At 37.7% G+C, this 15,488-nt stretch overlaps 1 protein-coding gene across 1 annotated transcript in view; it reads right to left on the bottom strand.

Annotated features, from left to right (window-relative positions):
- The window catches only part of ENTHD1 (ENTH domain containing 1), an 81,501-nt gene that overhangs the window by 32,506 nt on the left and 33,507 nt on the right, over nt 1-15,488 (bottom strand). The window contains exon 4 of the mRNA XM_040233366.1: nt 4,995-5,118. Coding sequence (XP_040089300.1) covers nt 4,995-5,118 — 124 coding nt within the window. The remainder of the gene's footprint in view (nt 1-4,994; nt 5,119-15,488) is intronic.

The raw sequence follows: 15,488 nt of genomic DNA, 5'->3' as shown, positions 1-15,488 counted from the left end.
TATACTAACAACATACGTTAAGTGTACACTTTCTGAAATATCAGAAAGAGAAATTAAGCAAACAATCCCATTTACCATTGCATCAAAAAGAATAAAATACCTAGGAATAAGTCTACCTAAGGAGGCAAAAGACCTGTACTCCAAAAACTATAAGACACTGATGAAAGAAACTGAAGATGACACAAACAAATGGAAAAGATATACTGTGTTCTTGGACTGGAAGAATCAATAGTTAAAATGACCATACTACCCAAGGAAATCTACAGATTCAATGCAATCCTTACCAAATTGGTGATGGCACTTTTCACAGAACTAGAACAAAATTTTTCTGTTTGTTTGTTTGAAAACACAAAAGACTCTGAGTAACCAATCTTAGGAAAGATGAAGGGAGCTGCGGGAATCCTACTGCCTCACTGCAGAGGATATTACAAAGCTACAGTCATCAAAACGGTGTAGTACTGACACAAAAACAGGCATATAGATCAGTGGAAAGCATAGAAAGCCCAGAAATAAACCCAGGCACTTATGGTCCATTAACTGACGACAAAAGAAGCAAGACTACATAGTGTTGGAAAGACAGTCTGTTCAACAAAAATGGTGCTGGGAAAACTGGACATCATAAAAAAATAATGTATCTAGATTATATTTTAACACCACACACAAAAATAAACTCAAAATGGATTAAAGACGGGACACAAGAAAATTCCTAGAGGAAAACATAGGCAGAACACTCTCTGACATAAATCGCAGCAGTATCTTTTTTGCTCTGACTCCCAGAATGATGGAAATAAAACAAAAAATGGGACCTACTTAAACTCAAAAGTTTTTGCACAGTAAAGGAAACGATAAACAAAATGAAAATACAATCCATAGATTGGAAGAAAATATTTGCAATGATGTGATTGACGGGATTACTGCTGCTACTGCTAATGCTAAGTCACTTCAGTCGTGTCCGACTCTGTGTGACCCCATAGATGGCAGCCCACCAGGCTCCCCCGTCCCCGGGATTCTCAAGGCAAGAACACTGGAGTGGGTTGCCATTTCCTTCTCCAATGCATGAAAGTGAAAAGTGAAAGTGAAGTCGCTCAGTTGTGTCCAACCCTCAGCGACCCCATGGACTGCAGCCTACCAGGCTCTTCTATCCATGGGATTTTCCAGGCAAGAGTACTGGAATGGGGTGCCATTGCCTTCTCCGTGTCAGGATTAATCTCTGAAATTTACAGCTCATGAGGCATAACATCATCAAAACAAAGAACTCAATCAAAAAGTGAGCAGAATACCTACATAGACCTTTCTTCAAAGAAGACATACAGATGGCCTGAGAGGAACAAGAAAAGATGTTCAATATTCCCAATTATTAGAGAAATGCAAATCAAAACTATGAGTATCACCTCACACCAGTCAAAATGACTATCATCAAAAAATCCACAAACAAAAATAAATAGATAAAAGAATAAACAAAAGATCCACAAACAATGTATGTTGGAGAGGATGTGGAGCGAAGGGAACCCTCCTACACTGTTGGTGGGAATGTAAACTGGTACAGACACTATGGAGAACAGTGCAGAGGCTCCTTAAAAAACTAAAAACAGAGCTACCATATGGCCTTGCAAGCCCACTCCCGGGGATATACCTGGAGAAAAACATGGTCTGAAAGGATACATGCACCCCAGTGTTCACTGCAACACTGTTTACAACAGCCAAAACAGGGAAGGGAGATTTTGGTTCTATCTACATGGTTTGAATTTTAAAAATCAGAATATATTCACTTATTATTTATGTAATGCAAAAATAAATAAAACTTATTAAATAAATAATTATGGTACAAAACTATAAATTCTATTTTGGGGGTATGGGCAAAGTCCTGTGGAAACACACTGAAAGGAGAAACTAGTGTGCAGAAAGATTTTATAGCAATAGTGACATTAGAGCTGGGCCTTGCTGGGTTTATTTATTTATTTATTTATTTATTTATTTATTAATTGCAAGGTAAATGCTTTACAGAAATGTGCTGGTTTCTGCCAAACGAGCGGGCCTTGCTGTTTGAATAGGATTTTGTTAAGCATTCATTATTTGGTAGGGAACTGTGGCAGACTGTATATTCCAAAGATGACTGTGCTAATACGCCCCCCACTCCGTACGCTCTTTTTTCAATATGACATTGACACTCGTCCATTGAGAGGCAGGCATCTCCGTGCCCTCCCCTTGAACTTTGACAAGGCTTTTTGATTGCCTTGATAAACTGAATGGGCGGAGGGGAAGTATCCTAGCGTGGCTTTTGATATTATTCAGCTCTGCTTGGTCGGTTCCTTCACAGGATGTTGAACCTTGGAACCCGGCCACCATGCTACAGGGATGCCCAAACTAGCCCACGGGGAGAGACCACATAAGGAGACCCAGGTGGAGAGAACCTGAGGCTCCCAGCTGACACAGCAAGCATCAGTTACCAGACAAGTAAGCGGAGGAGCCATTGGACGATTCCTGTCCCCAGCCTTTGTGTATGTCATGGGGCAGGGACAAGTCGCCCGCACTGTGCCCTGTCCTAATTCCCGACCCAGAGAATCTGTGAGCAGAATAAATGGCTATTTTATGCCACAAAAGTTTTAGAGCAATGTGTTACACAGCTGAGGTAAGTGGAACAAAGACATTCTCAGGAGAAAGTAATAGAATGTCACAAAGTATTGTGAATACTGGCAGTATTGGTGATGAGGCCATAAAGGTTGGCTGGAACCAGACTATGAAAAGTCTAACAAGACAGTAAAAAAAAAAAAAAAATTAGACTTACTGGCAGTAGAGAACTGTTAAAATGTTTTAAGCTGAAAAAAAATGAAATGCTAAGATCTGCATTTGCAAGCTATCTCTGAGATCAGTGTGAAGGGAAGACTGGAGAAAAGACTCAAAACAGAAATTCAATAAAGATTTTAAAAATGGTTCACATAAAAAAAAAAAATCTTAAAAAAAAATCGGAAAAGCTCCTCCAATTAAGATGAGTCTTAAACAAGTAAAAGGGTAGGATCATCTCTCAAGCGATATGCTTTGTGACTTTTTTCCTCTTAAGGGTTGCTTCTGATGCTCATTTATACTCAATTTCTTTTTTTTTTTAATTTTTATTTATTTATTTATTTATTTTAAATTTATTTATTTATTTATTTTTATTTTTACTTTACAATTCTGTATTGGTTTTGGCAATTTCTTGTATTAAAATGCTGGCAGAGAGAAGCATGTGACACAAAAACCTACACAGGAGTATTTACAGCAGCTTTAACTAAAATTGCCAAAACTTGGACATAACCAAGATGTTCTTCAGTAGGTGAATGGATAAATTCCCTCGTATATTTTACTCAGCACTAATTTTAAAAAATGCACTATTAAGCCATGAAAAGACATGGAGGAACCTTAAATGCACATTACTAACTGAAAGAAGCCATCTGAAAAGGTTACATACTACATGATTCTAGCTTCATGAATTTCTGGAAAAAGGCAAAACTCTGAAGATATTTAAAATGTCAGTGGTTTTCAGGGGTTACAGAGGAGGGCGGAAAGAACAGACAGGGCATAGAGGATTTTTAGGGCAGAGATGCACTCTGTAGGATACTATAATGGTGGATACATGTTGTATACGTTTGTCAAAACCCATAGAATATCCACCACCAAGAGTGAACACCAACAAAGTATGGTCTTTGGATGATTAAAAAAAAAAGTTAATGTAGGTTCACTGTTTGCAACAAATGTACCACTCTGGTGTGGGATGTTGATAGTGCAGAATGTTGCACTTGTTTGGGGAAGAGGGGTGTATGGGGAAATCTTGGTACCTTCCCTCAATTTTGCTGTGAACCTAAAACTGTTCTTAAAAAAGTCCATTAAAAATATTAGGGGATGGGAATGTTAGGGGATGTTAAGACACAAAAACATTTTCCTTACGTTTTCTTTCAAATTTCTGGATCTGGACCAATTTACATAAAGTGTATTCTAAGAATAAAAGCAAGCTGTCTAAAAAATTGTTACCACTTATAACCAATTATTTATGTGAATAACGCCAACCTTATACTACAAATATCACCATAACCCACAATTTCTTGTTTCTGGGTTGATTAAAATATCCTCATCAGTCTCAGAACTGGCTTTATAAGAAAACTATATACAAGTAAACTTTTACAGTAAAACTATACTAATAAACTTCGGTTTTAATATTTTGATATTGGGACTCTATATAATGGGAAACTAAGGTGCATGGTCCAAAGATGAGGGAGAAGATGAAACTCAGAATATAAGGAGCCAACTCTATGAAAAGGATGCCTGGATGAAAATAAAAGCAAAGATATATGAGCGGATAAAAACTACTCAGAACGTTTTGTTCATCTTCACAGATCTTTCATCCTTTTTTTCTGAGAAAATCAAGGGAAGAATGTATTGGAAACTGAGTTCATGGAGAACAGACAGGCTGGAGTGGCTCAACAGTGGATCAATCAGATCTTGAGTAGCAGTAGAGCCTGGCTGGAATTCGATAGTGTGATTTATTGGAGGCCAGTAGTATACTGTGCCATTCTCTAGTGTTAATTACTCAAGAGATCATTAAGCAATCTGTGGGACACCATGCTTCATACTTTCTCACATTTTCATCTAATGCTTCCTTCTGAAAAATATAAGCTCTTCATCAAAGAGAAGATTAATACAAACAAGAAAAGGAGCTAAAATGAACTTTATGCTTTAAAAAAAAATTTATGAATATAAAAGATTTAACATTTGTAGTTAATAAATTTTGAAATGAAACAATGGAAACGAATAAAGCAAAACAGACAAAAACATTGAAACAAATAGTAAAACAAGGTTCTTGGACCCTGTGTGGACTGAATTTATCCATGTAAATCTTTTCCCACATGACCAAAATTAAAGCCACTGTTGCTATATTTCACAAAATAAAATCTGACGAAAAACAATACCTGCCAGTGTTTCTTATTCACATTTCTGAATACAATTTTTATTCTTTAATTTACCTGTATCTGAGAGATTACAGACATCTGTTTGCCCTTCTGACAACCATGCCGTTGATGAGATAATGGAAGTAGGAATTATCGGCAAAACTGGCTTTGGATCATCCTCACAAAATAACATCAGGTCCTTATGGAAAGCAAAAGAGAACACGAAAGTAGAAAAAAATTAATCCCACTGCTTCAAATTTGCTATAGCAAATGGACAATTTATGGAGACACAATGTATCTATACGTGCTAACAGTATCATACATTTGGATTGAAAATTAGCACAGAAGTTATCTACACTTGGGTGTCCACTGAGTGTTGAGTGGTTTTCTATCCTTAAGGATCCCCTCTCCCTGTAGCAATATGGTTGGACCAAGAGAATATTATGCTTAGTGAAATGTCAGACAGAGAAAGACAAATATTGTTCGACATCACTTACATGTGGAATATAAAAATAATGCAAATAAATGTATATGCAAAACAGACTCACATATATAAAAAAAAAACTAACGGTTACCAAGAGAAGAGGCAAGGTGGAGGGGTATATTACGAGCATGGGATTAAGAGATACCAACCACCATGCATAAAACAGACAAGCAACAAGGATATATTGTAATAGCACTGGGATTTATAGCCATTATCTTGTAATAACTTTTAATGGAGTATATCTGTAAAAATACTGAATTACTATGCTGTATATCCAAAGTTAACAAAATATTTTAAATCAACTATACTCTAATTAATATAAATAAATAAGTAAAAAAAATCTGTATCTTCTAAGTATAAAAAAGAAAATCACTCTTTGCTACCTAGTGCAGATAAGCAATGATTTCTTTGAGGGGATTAACTTTCCCTACCATTTCTTGAGCATCCTTAGAACTTACTATCTCAGAGGCCGATTCTGTTTTATTGGTAGTAACAAAGTTAACTGTGTGAGTCTTTTATCCGTATTTAAAATTTTAAACTTTTTATCATGGAGTAAAGAAAGCAGACAATAATCCAGTCAAGTAGGTTAAACAAGAATCAACTCAACCAGCCTTGTTTCATTTGTATCTTTACCGCTTCCCATCTATTTTATTTTGAAGCAAATCTTAGATATATCACTTATTTCAATTGTATCTCAAATGATAAGAACTCTAACAATAAATAATAATTGTGTTTACACTTATAAAAGATAATACTGTGAAAGTGCTACACTCAATATGCCAGCAAGTTTGGAAAATTCAGCAGTGGCCACAGGACCAGAAAAGGTTAGTTTTCATTCCAATGTCTAAGAAAGGCGATGGCAAAGAATGCTCAAGCTACTGTACAATTGCACTCATCTCACATGCTAGTACAGTAATGCTCAAAATTCTCCAAGCCAGGCTTCAACAGTATGTGAACCGTGAATTTTCAGGTGTTCAAGCTGGATTTAGAAAAGGCAGAGGAACCACAGATCAAATTGCCAACATCCATTGGATCATGGAAAAAATAAGAGAGTTCCAGAAAAACATCTATTTATGCTTTATTGACTATGCCAAAGCCTTTGACTGTACAGATCACAACAAACTGTGGAAAATTCTAAAAGAGATGGGGATACCAGACCACCTGACCTGCCTCCTGAGAAATCTGTATACAGATCAGGAAGTAACAGTTAGAACTGGACATGGAACAACACACTGGTTGCAAATAGGAAAAGGAGTACGTCAAGGCTGTATATTATCACCCTGCTTATTTAACTTATATGCAGTACATCATGAGGAACGCTGGGCTGGATGAAGCACAAGCTGGAATCAAGACTGCAGGGAGAAATATTAATAACCTCAGATATGCAGATGACACCATCCTTATGGCAGAAAGTGAAGAACTAAAGAGCCTCTTGATGAAAGTGAAAGAGGAGAGTGAAAAAGTTGGCTTAAAGCTCAACATTCAGAAAACGAAGATCATGGCATCCGGTCCCATCACTTCAAGGTAGATAGGGAAACAGTAGAAACAGTGAGAGACTTTATTTTTCTGGGCTTCAAAATCACTGCAGATGGTGACTGCAGCCATAAAATTAAAAGACACTTGCTCCTTGGAAGAAAAGCTATGACCAACCTAGAGAGCATATTAAAAAGCAGAGACATTACTTTGCCAACAAAGGTCCATCTAGTCAAAGCTATGGTTTTCCGGTAGTCATGTATGGATGTGAGAATTGGACTATAAAGAAAGCTGAGCACAGAGGAATTGATGCTTTTGAACTGTGGTGTTGGAGAAGACTCTTGAGAGTCCCTTGGACTGCAAGGAGATCCAACCAGTCCATCTTAAAGGAAATCAGTCCTGAATACTCATTAGAAAGGACTGATGCTGAAGCTGAAATTCCAATACTTTGACCATCACCTGATGTGAAGAACTGACTTATTTGAAAAGAGCTGGGAAAGATGGGAGGCGGGAGGAGAAGGGCATGACAAAGGATGAGACGGTTGGATGGCATCACTGACTCAATGGACATGAATTTGAGTAAACTCTGGGAGTTGGTGATGGACAAGGAGGCCTGATGTGTTGTAGTCCATGGGGTTTCAAAGAGTTGAACACGACTGAGCAACTGAACTGAACTGATGAACGTCACAATAACTCAATGTCATCAATAATGATAAACTGTTCAGACTTTCAATTTAACATAACTGTCATAAATAGGTTTTTCTACAGCTTGTCTGGAGAAGGATCCAAACAAAGTCTTCACAGTGGGATTGGATGATTTGTCTTTTTTCCTCCATGAATAGGGGAAAATGTTTTTTTCAGTAATTACTGATGCATAATTAACAAACAGTAAAATGCAAAACCTTAAGTGTAAAGCTCAATAACTTTTAATATTATGTGTATACTTATGTAATCACATTTCCTTCACTCCAGAAAGTTTCCTCAAGCTCCTTTCCAACTGATACCATCCTCTCACCACCAGTAGAGTATTATACCTTCTATCGCCATCAATGTTTGCTTGTTCTTGGACTTCGTATAAATTTAGCCATACATTATGTATTCTTTTGTATCTGATTCCCACTGCTTAACATAGTATTTGTGAGATTCATCCATGTTTTGGGTGTGTTGGTATTTTTTTCTGTAAGAAGTATTCCACTGCATCAAAATATCACAATTTGTTTATCTGCTCTCCTGCACATGGACATTTTGGTTGTTTCCACATTTCAGCTATTACAAATAAAGCTCTATGGACATTTTTGCACAAATCTTTTTGTGGACAACTGTATTCATTACTCCTGGATATCCACACAGGAGGAGAATGGCTCGGTCATAGAATAGATTTATTTTTAACATCTTTAGAAAATGTCAAACTATTTTCCAGGTGATCTGCCACTTTTTATAATTCATCAATATTCTGAAATGGTTGTATATTCACATTCAGTTGTAAGAAATAACACAGAGAGATCTTGTGTGTCCTTTACACAGCTTCCCTTATAAGTAACATTGTGCGAAATTACAGAACAAAATCATATTCAGGATACTGACATTGTTATGGTCAAAATACACAACATTTCCATCACCATAAGTCTCCTTCCTGATGCTTTTTTTTTATTACCATGCCCTGCTCCCAACAACTACTAGTGTGTTCTTCATTTCTGTAATTTTGACATTTGAAGAGTGTTATATAAATGGAATCATACAGGATGTAACCTTTGGAGATTGTTTTTTTTCACCTGGCATAATTCCCAGAGAGTCATCCAAGTTGTTGCATGCATCAATAACTTGTTCCTTTTTATTGCCAAGCAGTAAAGGCAAAGTGGTTGTCTGAGGAGGCTTTACAAATAGCTGAGGAAGAGAAGCGAAAAGCAAGAGAGAAAGGGAAAGATATACCCAACTGAATGCAGAGTTCCAGAGAATAGCAAGGAGGGATTGGAAGGCCTTCTTCAATGAACAATGCAAAGAAATAGAAGAAAACAGTAGAATGGGAAAGACTAGAGATCCCTCTAAGAAATTTGGAAATGTCAAGGGAACATGTCATGCAAGAACGGGCACAATAAAGGACAGAGATGGCAACGATCTAACAGAAGCAAAAGAGATTAAGAAGATGATGCTGCAAGAATACACAGAAGAACTATACAAAAAAGGTCTTAATGACCCGGATAACCACAAAGGTGTGGTCACTCACCTAGAGGCAGACATACGGGAGTGTGAAGTCAAGTGGGCCTTAGGAAGATCAAAGCTAGTGGAGTGATGGAATTCCAGCTGAGCTATTTCAAATCCTAAAAGATAGTGCTGTTAAAGTGTTCCAATCAATATGTCAGCAAATTCAGAGAACTCAGCAGTGGCCACAGGACTGGAAAAGGTCAGTTTTCACTTCAATCCCAAAGAAAGGCAATGCTAAAGAATGTTCAAACTACCATACAATTGTGTTCATTTTGCATGCTAGCACGGCTACGCTCAGAATCCTTTGAGCTAGGCTTCAGCAGAACTTCCAAATGCACAACGTGGGTTTCCAAGAGGAAAGGAACCAGTGATCAAATTGCCAACATTCACTGGATCATAAAGAAAGCAAGGGAATTCCAAAACATTATCTACTTCTACTTCATTGATTATGCTAAAGCCTATGACTATGTGGATCACAACAAATTGTGGAAATTTTTTGAGATGGGAATACCAGACCACCATACTTATCTCCTCAGAAACTTGTATGCAGGTCAAGAAGCAACAGTTAGAATTGGACATGGAACAACGGACTAGTTTAAATTTGGGAAAGGAGTAGGTCAAGGCTGTATATTGTCACCCTGCTTATTTATTTTCTAATGTAGAGTTCAGTCGATAAATCATGTCTAATTCTTTGTGATCCCTTGGACTGCAGCACGCCAGGCTCCTCTGTCCTTCACTCTCTCCCTCAGTTTGCTCAAATTCGTGTCCATGGAGTTGGCGATGTCATCTAAACATCTCATCTTCTACCACTCCCTGCTCTTCTTGTCCATCAGGGTCTTTTTCAATGAGTCAGATGTTCATATCAAGTGGCCAAAGTACTGGAGCTTCAGCTTCAGCATCAGTCCTTCCAATCAATATTTAGGGTTGATTTCCTTCAGGACTGACTGGTTTGATCTCCCTGCAGTCCAAAGGATTCTCAACAGTCTTCAGGGTACATCATGCAAAATGCCAGGCTGGATGAATCATACGCTGGAATCCAGACTGCTGGGAGAAATATCAATAACCTCAGATATGCAGACAATATCACTCTAATGGCAGAAAGTTAAGAGGAACTAAAGACACTCCTGATGAGGATGAAAGAGGACAGTGAAAAACCTGGCTTGAAATTCAACATTAAAGAACAAAAATTATGGCATCTGGTCCCATCACCTCATGGCAAATAGAAGGGGAAAAAGTGGAAGCAGTGACAGATTTTATTTTCTTGGGCTTCAAAATCACTGTAGATGGTGACTGCAGCCATGAAATTAAAAGACACTTGCTCCTTGGAAGGAAAGTTATGACAAACCCAGACACAGTACTAAAAAGCAGAGACATCGCTTAGCCAACAAAGGTCTGCATAGTCAAAGCTACGGTTTTTCCAGTAGTCAAGTATGGATGTGAGAGTTGGACCATAAAGAAGGCTTAGCACACAAGAATTGATGCTTTTGAACTGTGGTGCTGGAGAAGACTCTTGAGAGTCCCTTGGACAGCAAAGAGATCAAAGCTGTCAATCCGAAAGGAAATCAGTCCTGAATATTCATTGGAAAGACTGATGCTGAAGCTGAAGCTCCAGTACTTTAGCCACCTGATGCAAAGAGCTGATATTGGAAAAGACCCTGATGCTGGGAAAGATTGAGGACAAAAGAAGGGGGTGAAAGAGGATGAGATGGTAAGGTAGCATCCCCAACTCCATGGACATGAATTTGAGCAAATTCTGAGAGACAGTGGAGGACAAAGGAGCCTGGCATGGTGCAGTTCATAGGGTTTCCCAGGCAAGAATACTGCAGTGGGTTGCTATTTCCTTCTCCAGAGGATCTTCCTGAGCCAAGGATCAAACACATCTCTAAATCTGCACTGGCAGGCAGATTCTTTACCACTGTACCACCTGGGAAGTTCAGGACCCATGGACAAAGACCAAATGTGTATTTCTTCCTATGATCACAATATCACAATCTTATAGAAGTCCAATTTTAATGTGGTCAAATTCTCCTCTATTTAATGGCATCTAGATAGGAAGTTATTTCTAGAAATACTTTCTCTAGTCTAAGACTTTATAAAATGTCACCCCAGCTTTTTATTTCAAGAGACTATTTTTTAGATTAGTTTTAGGTTCACAGCAAAGTTGAGAGAAAGCTACAGAGATTTCCCTGTATATCTCTATAATCCGTGGGGTCACAGAGTCAGGCATGACTTAGCAACTAAACAACCACCACCGCCAACAACAACCATAGCTCCTGGCACAGAGCTCCCAAAACCCCTGGAATTTCCTGGGTAATACGAGTATCTTTTGTTCTAGTGAAGTGACTCTTGGCTGGTTCTTCAAGGCTTCAAGATGGGGACTGGCCATGAGAAAGCTCAAGCCATGGTTAGAAACCTGAAACTTTCAGCCCTAACCTTCCAAGAAGGGAGGTGGGTTGGAGATTCAGTTAATGATCAATCATGCTTATATAATGAAGCTTCCACTAAAAAATCCTAGGTACATGGTACAAAGAACTTCTAGGTTGGTGAACATAACTGCATGATGGGAGATTGGTACACCCAATTCTGTGGCTGCAGAAGCTCCTGCACACAGAATGGTTTGGGGTGCATTTTTCAATCTCAGCTTACCTATTTCTTCATCTACCTGTTCATTTGTGTTCTTTATATATTCTTTATTATATAATAAACCAATAAATGTAACTTTCCCTGACTATGTAAGCAAATACTGCTAAAAGCTGTTTTAGCAAATGATCAAGCCTCAGGAAGGGGTCACTGGGACATGGATTTATAGCGGTCAGCCAGAAGTATAGGCGGCAACCTGGGACGTGCAACTGGTATCTGAAGCAGAGGCGGGGAGAAGGAAGTGTCCTGGACCGAGCCCTCAGCCTGCGGGATCTGATGCTGTCTCCGGGAGAAAGCATCAGAAATAAATTAAATTGTAGGACATCCAGCTGGTGTCGGAGAACTGCCTGAAGTATAGAAAACCCATGTCTCTGATGTTAGAAGTGGAATGTGGTAGCAGTATGACAGTAAAGGCGAAACATGGGCGGGGGGCCCCCCCCCCGGTAGATAATGTGTTTTTCTTTTACAAAGGCAAAAAAAAGCGATAAATAAAGTAAAAGATCAAATGAATGACAAAGGATTAATCGACAGAATACATTAATATAAGCAGCTCATACAGCTCAACATCAGGAAAACAAACAGCCCAGTGAAAAAAAGGGGCAAAGACCTAAACAGATATTTCTCCAAAGAAGACATACAGATAGCCAATAAACACATGAAAAGATGCTCAATATCACTCATTATTAGATAAAAGCAAATCAAAACTACAATGAGGTATCACCTCACACCAGTCGGAGGGGCCATTATCAAAAAATCTACAAACAATAAATGCTGGAGCAGGTGTGGAGAAAAGGGAACCTCTTGCTCTGTTGGTGGGGATGTAAATTGATAAAGCCACTAGAGAACAGTATGGAGATTCCTTAAAAAACTACAAATAAAACTACCATATGACCCAGCAGTTCCACTACTGGGCATATACCCTGAGGAAACAATAATTATATCCCAATGTTCATCACAGCACTATTTACAATAGCTAGAACATGGTAGCAGCCTAGATTTCCATTGACAGATAAATGGATAAAGAAGTTGTACATATATACAATGGAATATTACTCAGCCATAAGAAAGAACGCATTTGAGTCAGTTCTAATGAGATGGATAAACCTGGAGCCTATTATACAAAGTGAAATAAGATAGAAAGAAAAAAACAAATACTGTGTATTAACGCAGGTATATGGAATCTAGAAAAGCGGTACTGATGAATCTGCACGCAGGGCAGCACTGGAAATGCAGACAGAGTGAGCAAAGCTGTGAACACATGAGAAGAGGGTGGGATGAACTGGGAGAGCAGCACTGAAACATACACATTTGGTTCAGTTCAGTCGCTCAGTCGTGTCTGACTCTTTGTGACCCCATGGACTCCAGCACGCCAGGCCTCCCTGTCCATCACCAACTCCCAGAGTTTACTCAAACTCATGTCCATTGAGTCAGTGATGCCATCCAGCCATCTCATCCTCTGTCGTCCCCTTCTTCTCCTGCCTTCAATCTTTCCCAGCATCAGGGTCTTTTCCAATGAGTCAGCTCTTCGCATCAGATGGCCAAAGTATTGGCATTTCAGCTTCAGCATCAGTCCTTCCAATGAATATTCATGACTGATCTCCTTTAGGATGGACTGGTTGGATCACCTTGCAGTCTAGGGGACTCTCAAGAGTCTTCTCCAACACCACAGTTCAAAAGCATCAATTCTTCAGTGCTCAGCTTTCTTTATGGTCCATATTTTACCATATGTAAAATAGAGAGCTAGTAGGAATTTGCTGTATGATGCAGGGAGCTCAAATCCGGTACTCTGTAACAACGTAGAGGGGTAGGATGGGGGTGGGAGGTGGGAGGGAGGTTCAAGAGGGAGGGAACATATGTATACCTATGGCTGGTTCTTGGTGATGTATGCTAGAAACCAACACAACATTGTAAAGCAATTATCCTCCAATTAAAAATAAATTTTTAAAAAGCAAGTGAAAACTAAAAATGATTAGATAAAGGACCAGATAATGGGCTAAATATTTAACAGACAAATAGCTCTAGTAACTGATAAAGAAAAAGATAGAAACCAAGCGGAAAAATGGGCAAAAGACATGAATTAATAAATAAATAAAAAGAAACACAAAGCCCAATAAACACGTGGTAAGTTGTTCAAACTTACAATTAAGATAAAACAAATTTATGATTTTTCTACCTCTTAGATTGACAGAGATGTAGAAATTTGATAATACTCAGTATATACAAAGATGAGGGGATACACTTTTAGTGGATATAAAGTGGTGCAACTTTTGGGAGGACAATTTGGCAGTACTTTTTCAAAACTAAAAATAAATATAACCTTTCAGCAATTCCACTTTTGGGACAGCATCATAAAAATGCATGTGCAAGGTTGTGATTGCAACACTGCTTTTAATAGTCAAAAACATTAAAAAATCCCAAAATGATTACCAACAGGGATGGGTTAAATAAGATTAATTTATACATCAAGAATACAACATAAGATAAATAAGTTCTTACCCTTTTATATTGTTTAAACTTTTCTCAGTAAGTATTTTCTAATTTAAAAAGAATAAAAATATAAAAATGGAAACAAATGACTTTTAAGCACAAAGCAAAGATGCAAAAAAAGAGGTAAAAGGAGGATGAATTAACATAATTAGACTAAGTATAATGTTCATTTCTCTAACAGCTTTGATATGTTCACATTTTTGCAAATATCATAAATGATATGCTAATAGACCCAAGAATAAAAATTATTTACTCTTCACTTAATAAATAATAAACAGAGGCAGTAAGAAATAAACATTTTTCTTCTGTCACTAGCGATTTAGTAACTCACAACTACACTGAAGGCTTTGGTCAGCTTTAATTTTGTGTGAACCAATTTATAGCATCCCTAACTGTTGCTATGGAAACAACTGAGACCCAAAAAAATCATAACCTCATTGTTGGATCTTCTCAAGTAGGAAAAGAGGAAGGTCTTTTGAGCTGATGAAAAGCTACAAATAGCCTTATAATTAGCAAATTTAATAATAAAAATTCTGGACAGTATGCAAAGACAGAACTCATCCATGTCTAAGTGTCATAAATTTAAAGGCTTTCTCTAGTTTTGAACGTATCAGAGGCAAGTACTATTCGGTTTTGAAAGTCCTATTCTGTTCAGAATTTTACTTACTGCTTTTAGATCATTTTTGCATTTGTAGAAAGAGAATAGTTAAAGAAGTTGCTATTAAAAGTTTTTAAAAGATTTTTTAAAGTACCCCTCATTCTGCCAAAGCAATCAACAATATCATTTCTTTCTCATTCTGTATTAAGAACATGAAAATTTTAATGTAGATGCAGTACATTTGGCAACAACAATTAGATTTACTATTCATCTTAGTAGGTTTTGTCTTCTGCTACAAGAGAAGATTACTGAAGAGGACATGTTGGATTGCATCAAGTATTCTTGACAGTAATAACAGCAATGTTTGTCAGTGGGGTGACAGAAGAGTGTTCTGACATAGTCATGCTTTGGAAAAGGAAAATCTAGCTTTAAACTTTGAGAGATGGGCACCATTTTCTGCTCATGGATATAAGATGTGAAATGATGTAAATCAATTACAGTGGATTCCTTTAAAGAAATAATGACGAGAATTTAAAGACTGATATTAAAAAAAAAAAAGTAGGTGACATTTTATGTCTTTGTGAAACTCCATAACATATAAGATTATTCAAGTCTATTCTCTCCCTTAAAAGCCAGCAGCAGCAAATAAACTGATCGCAAATTTTAAAATCATTTTGACTTAACC

Source organism: Oryx dammah, unplaced genomic scaffold (assembly GCF_014754425.2).
Source record: "Oryx dammah isolate SB20612 unplaced genomic scaffold, SCBI_Odam_1.1 HiC_scaffold_29, whole genome shotgun sequence".
Classification (NCBI taxonomy): domain Eukaryota; kingdom Metazoa; phylum Chordata; class Mammalia; order Artiodactyla; family Bovidae; genus Oryx; species Oryx dammah.
This window is presented reverse-complemented; position numbering and strand designations above follow the sequence as displayed.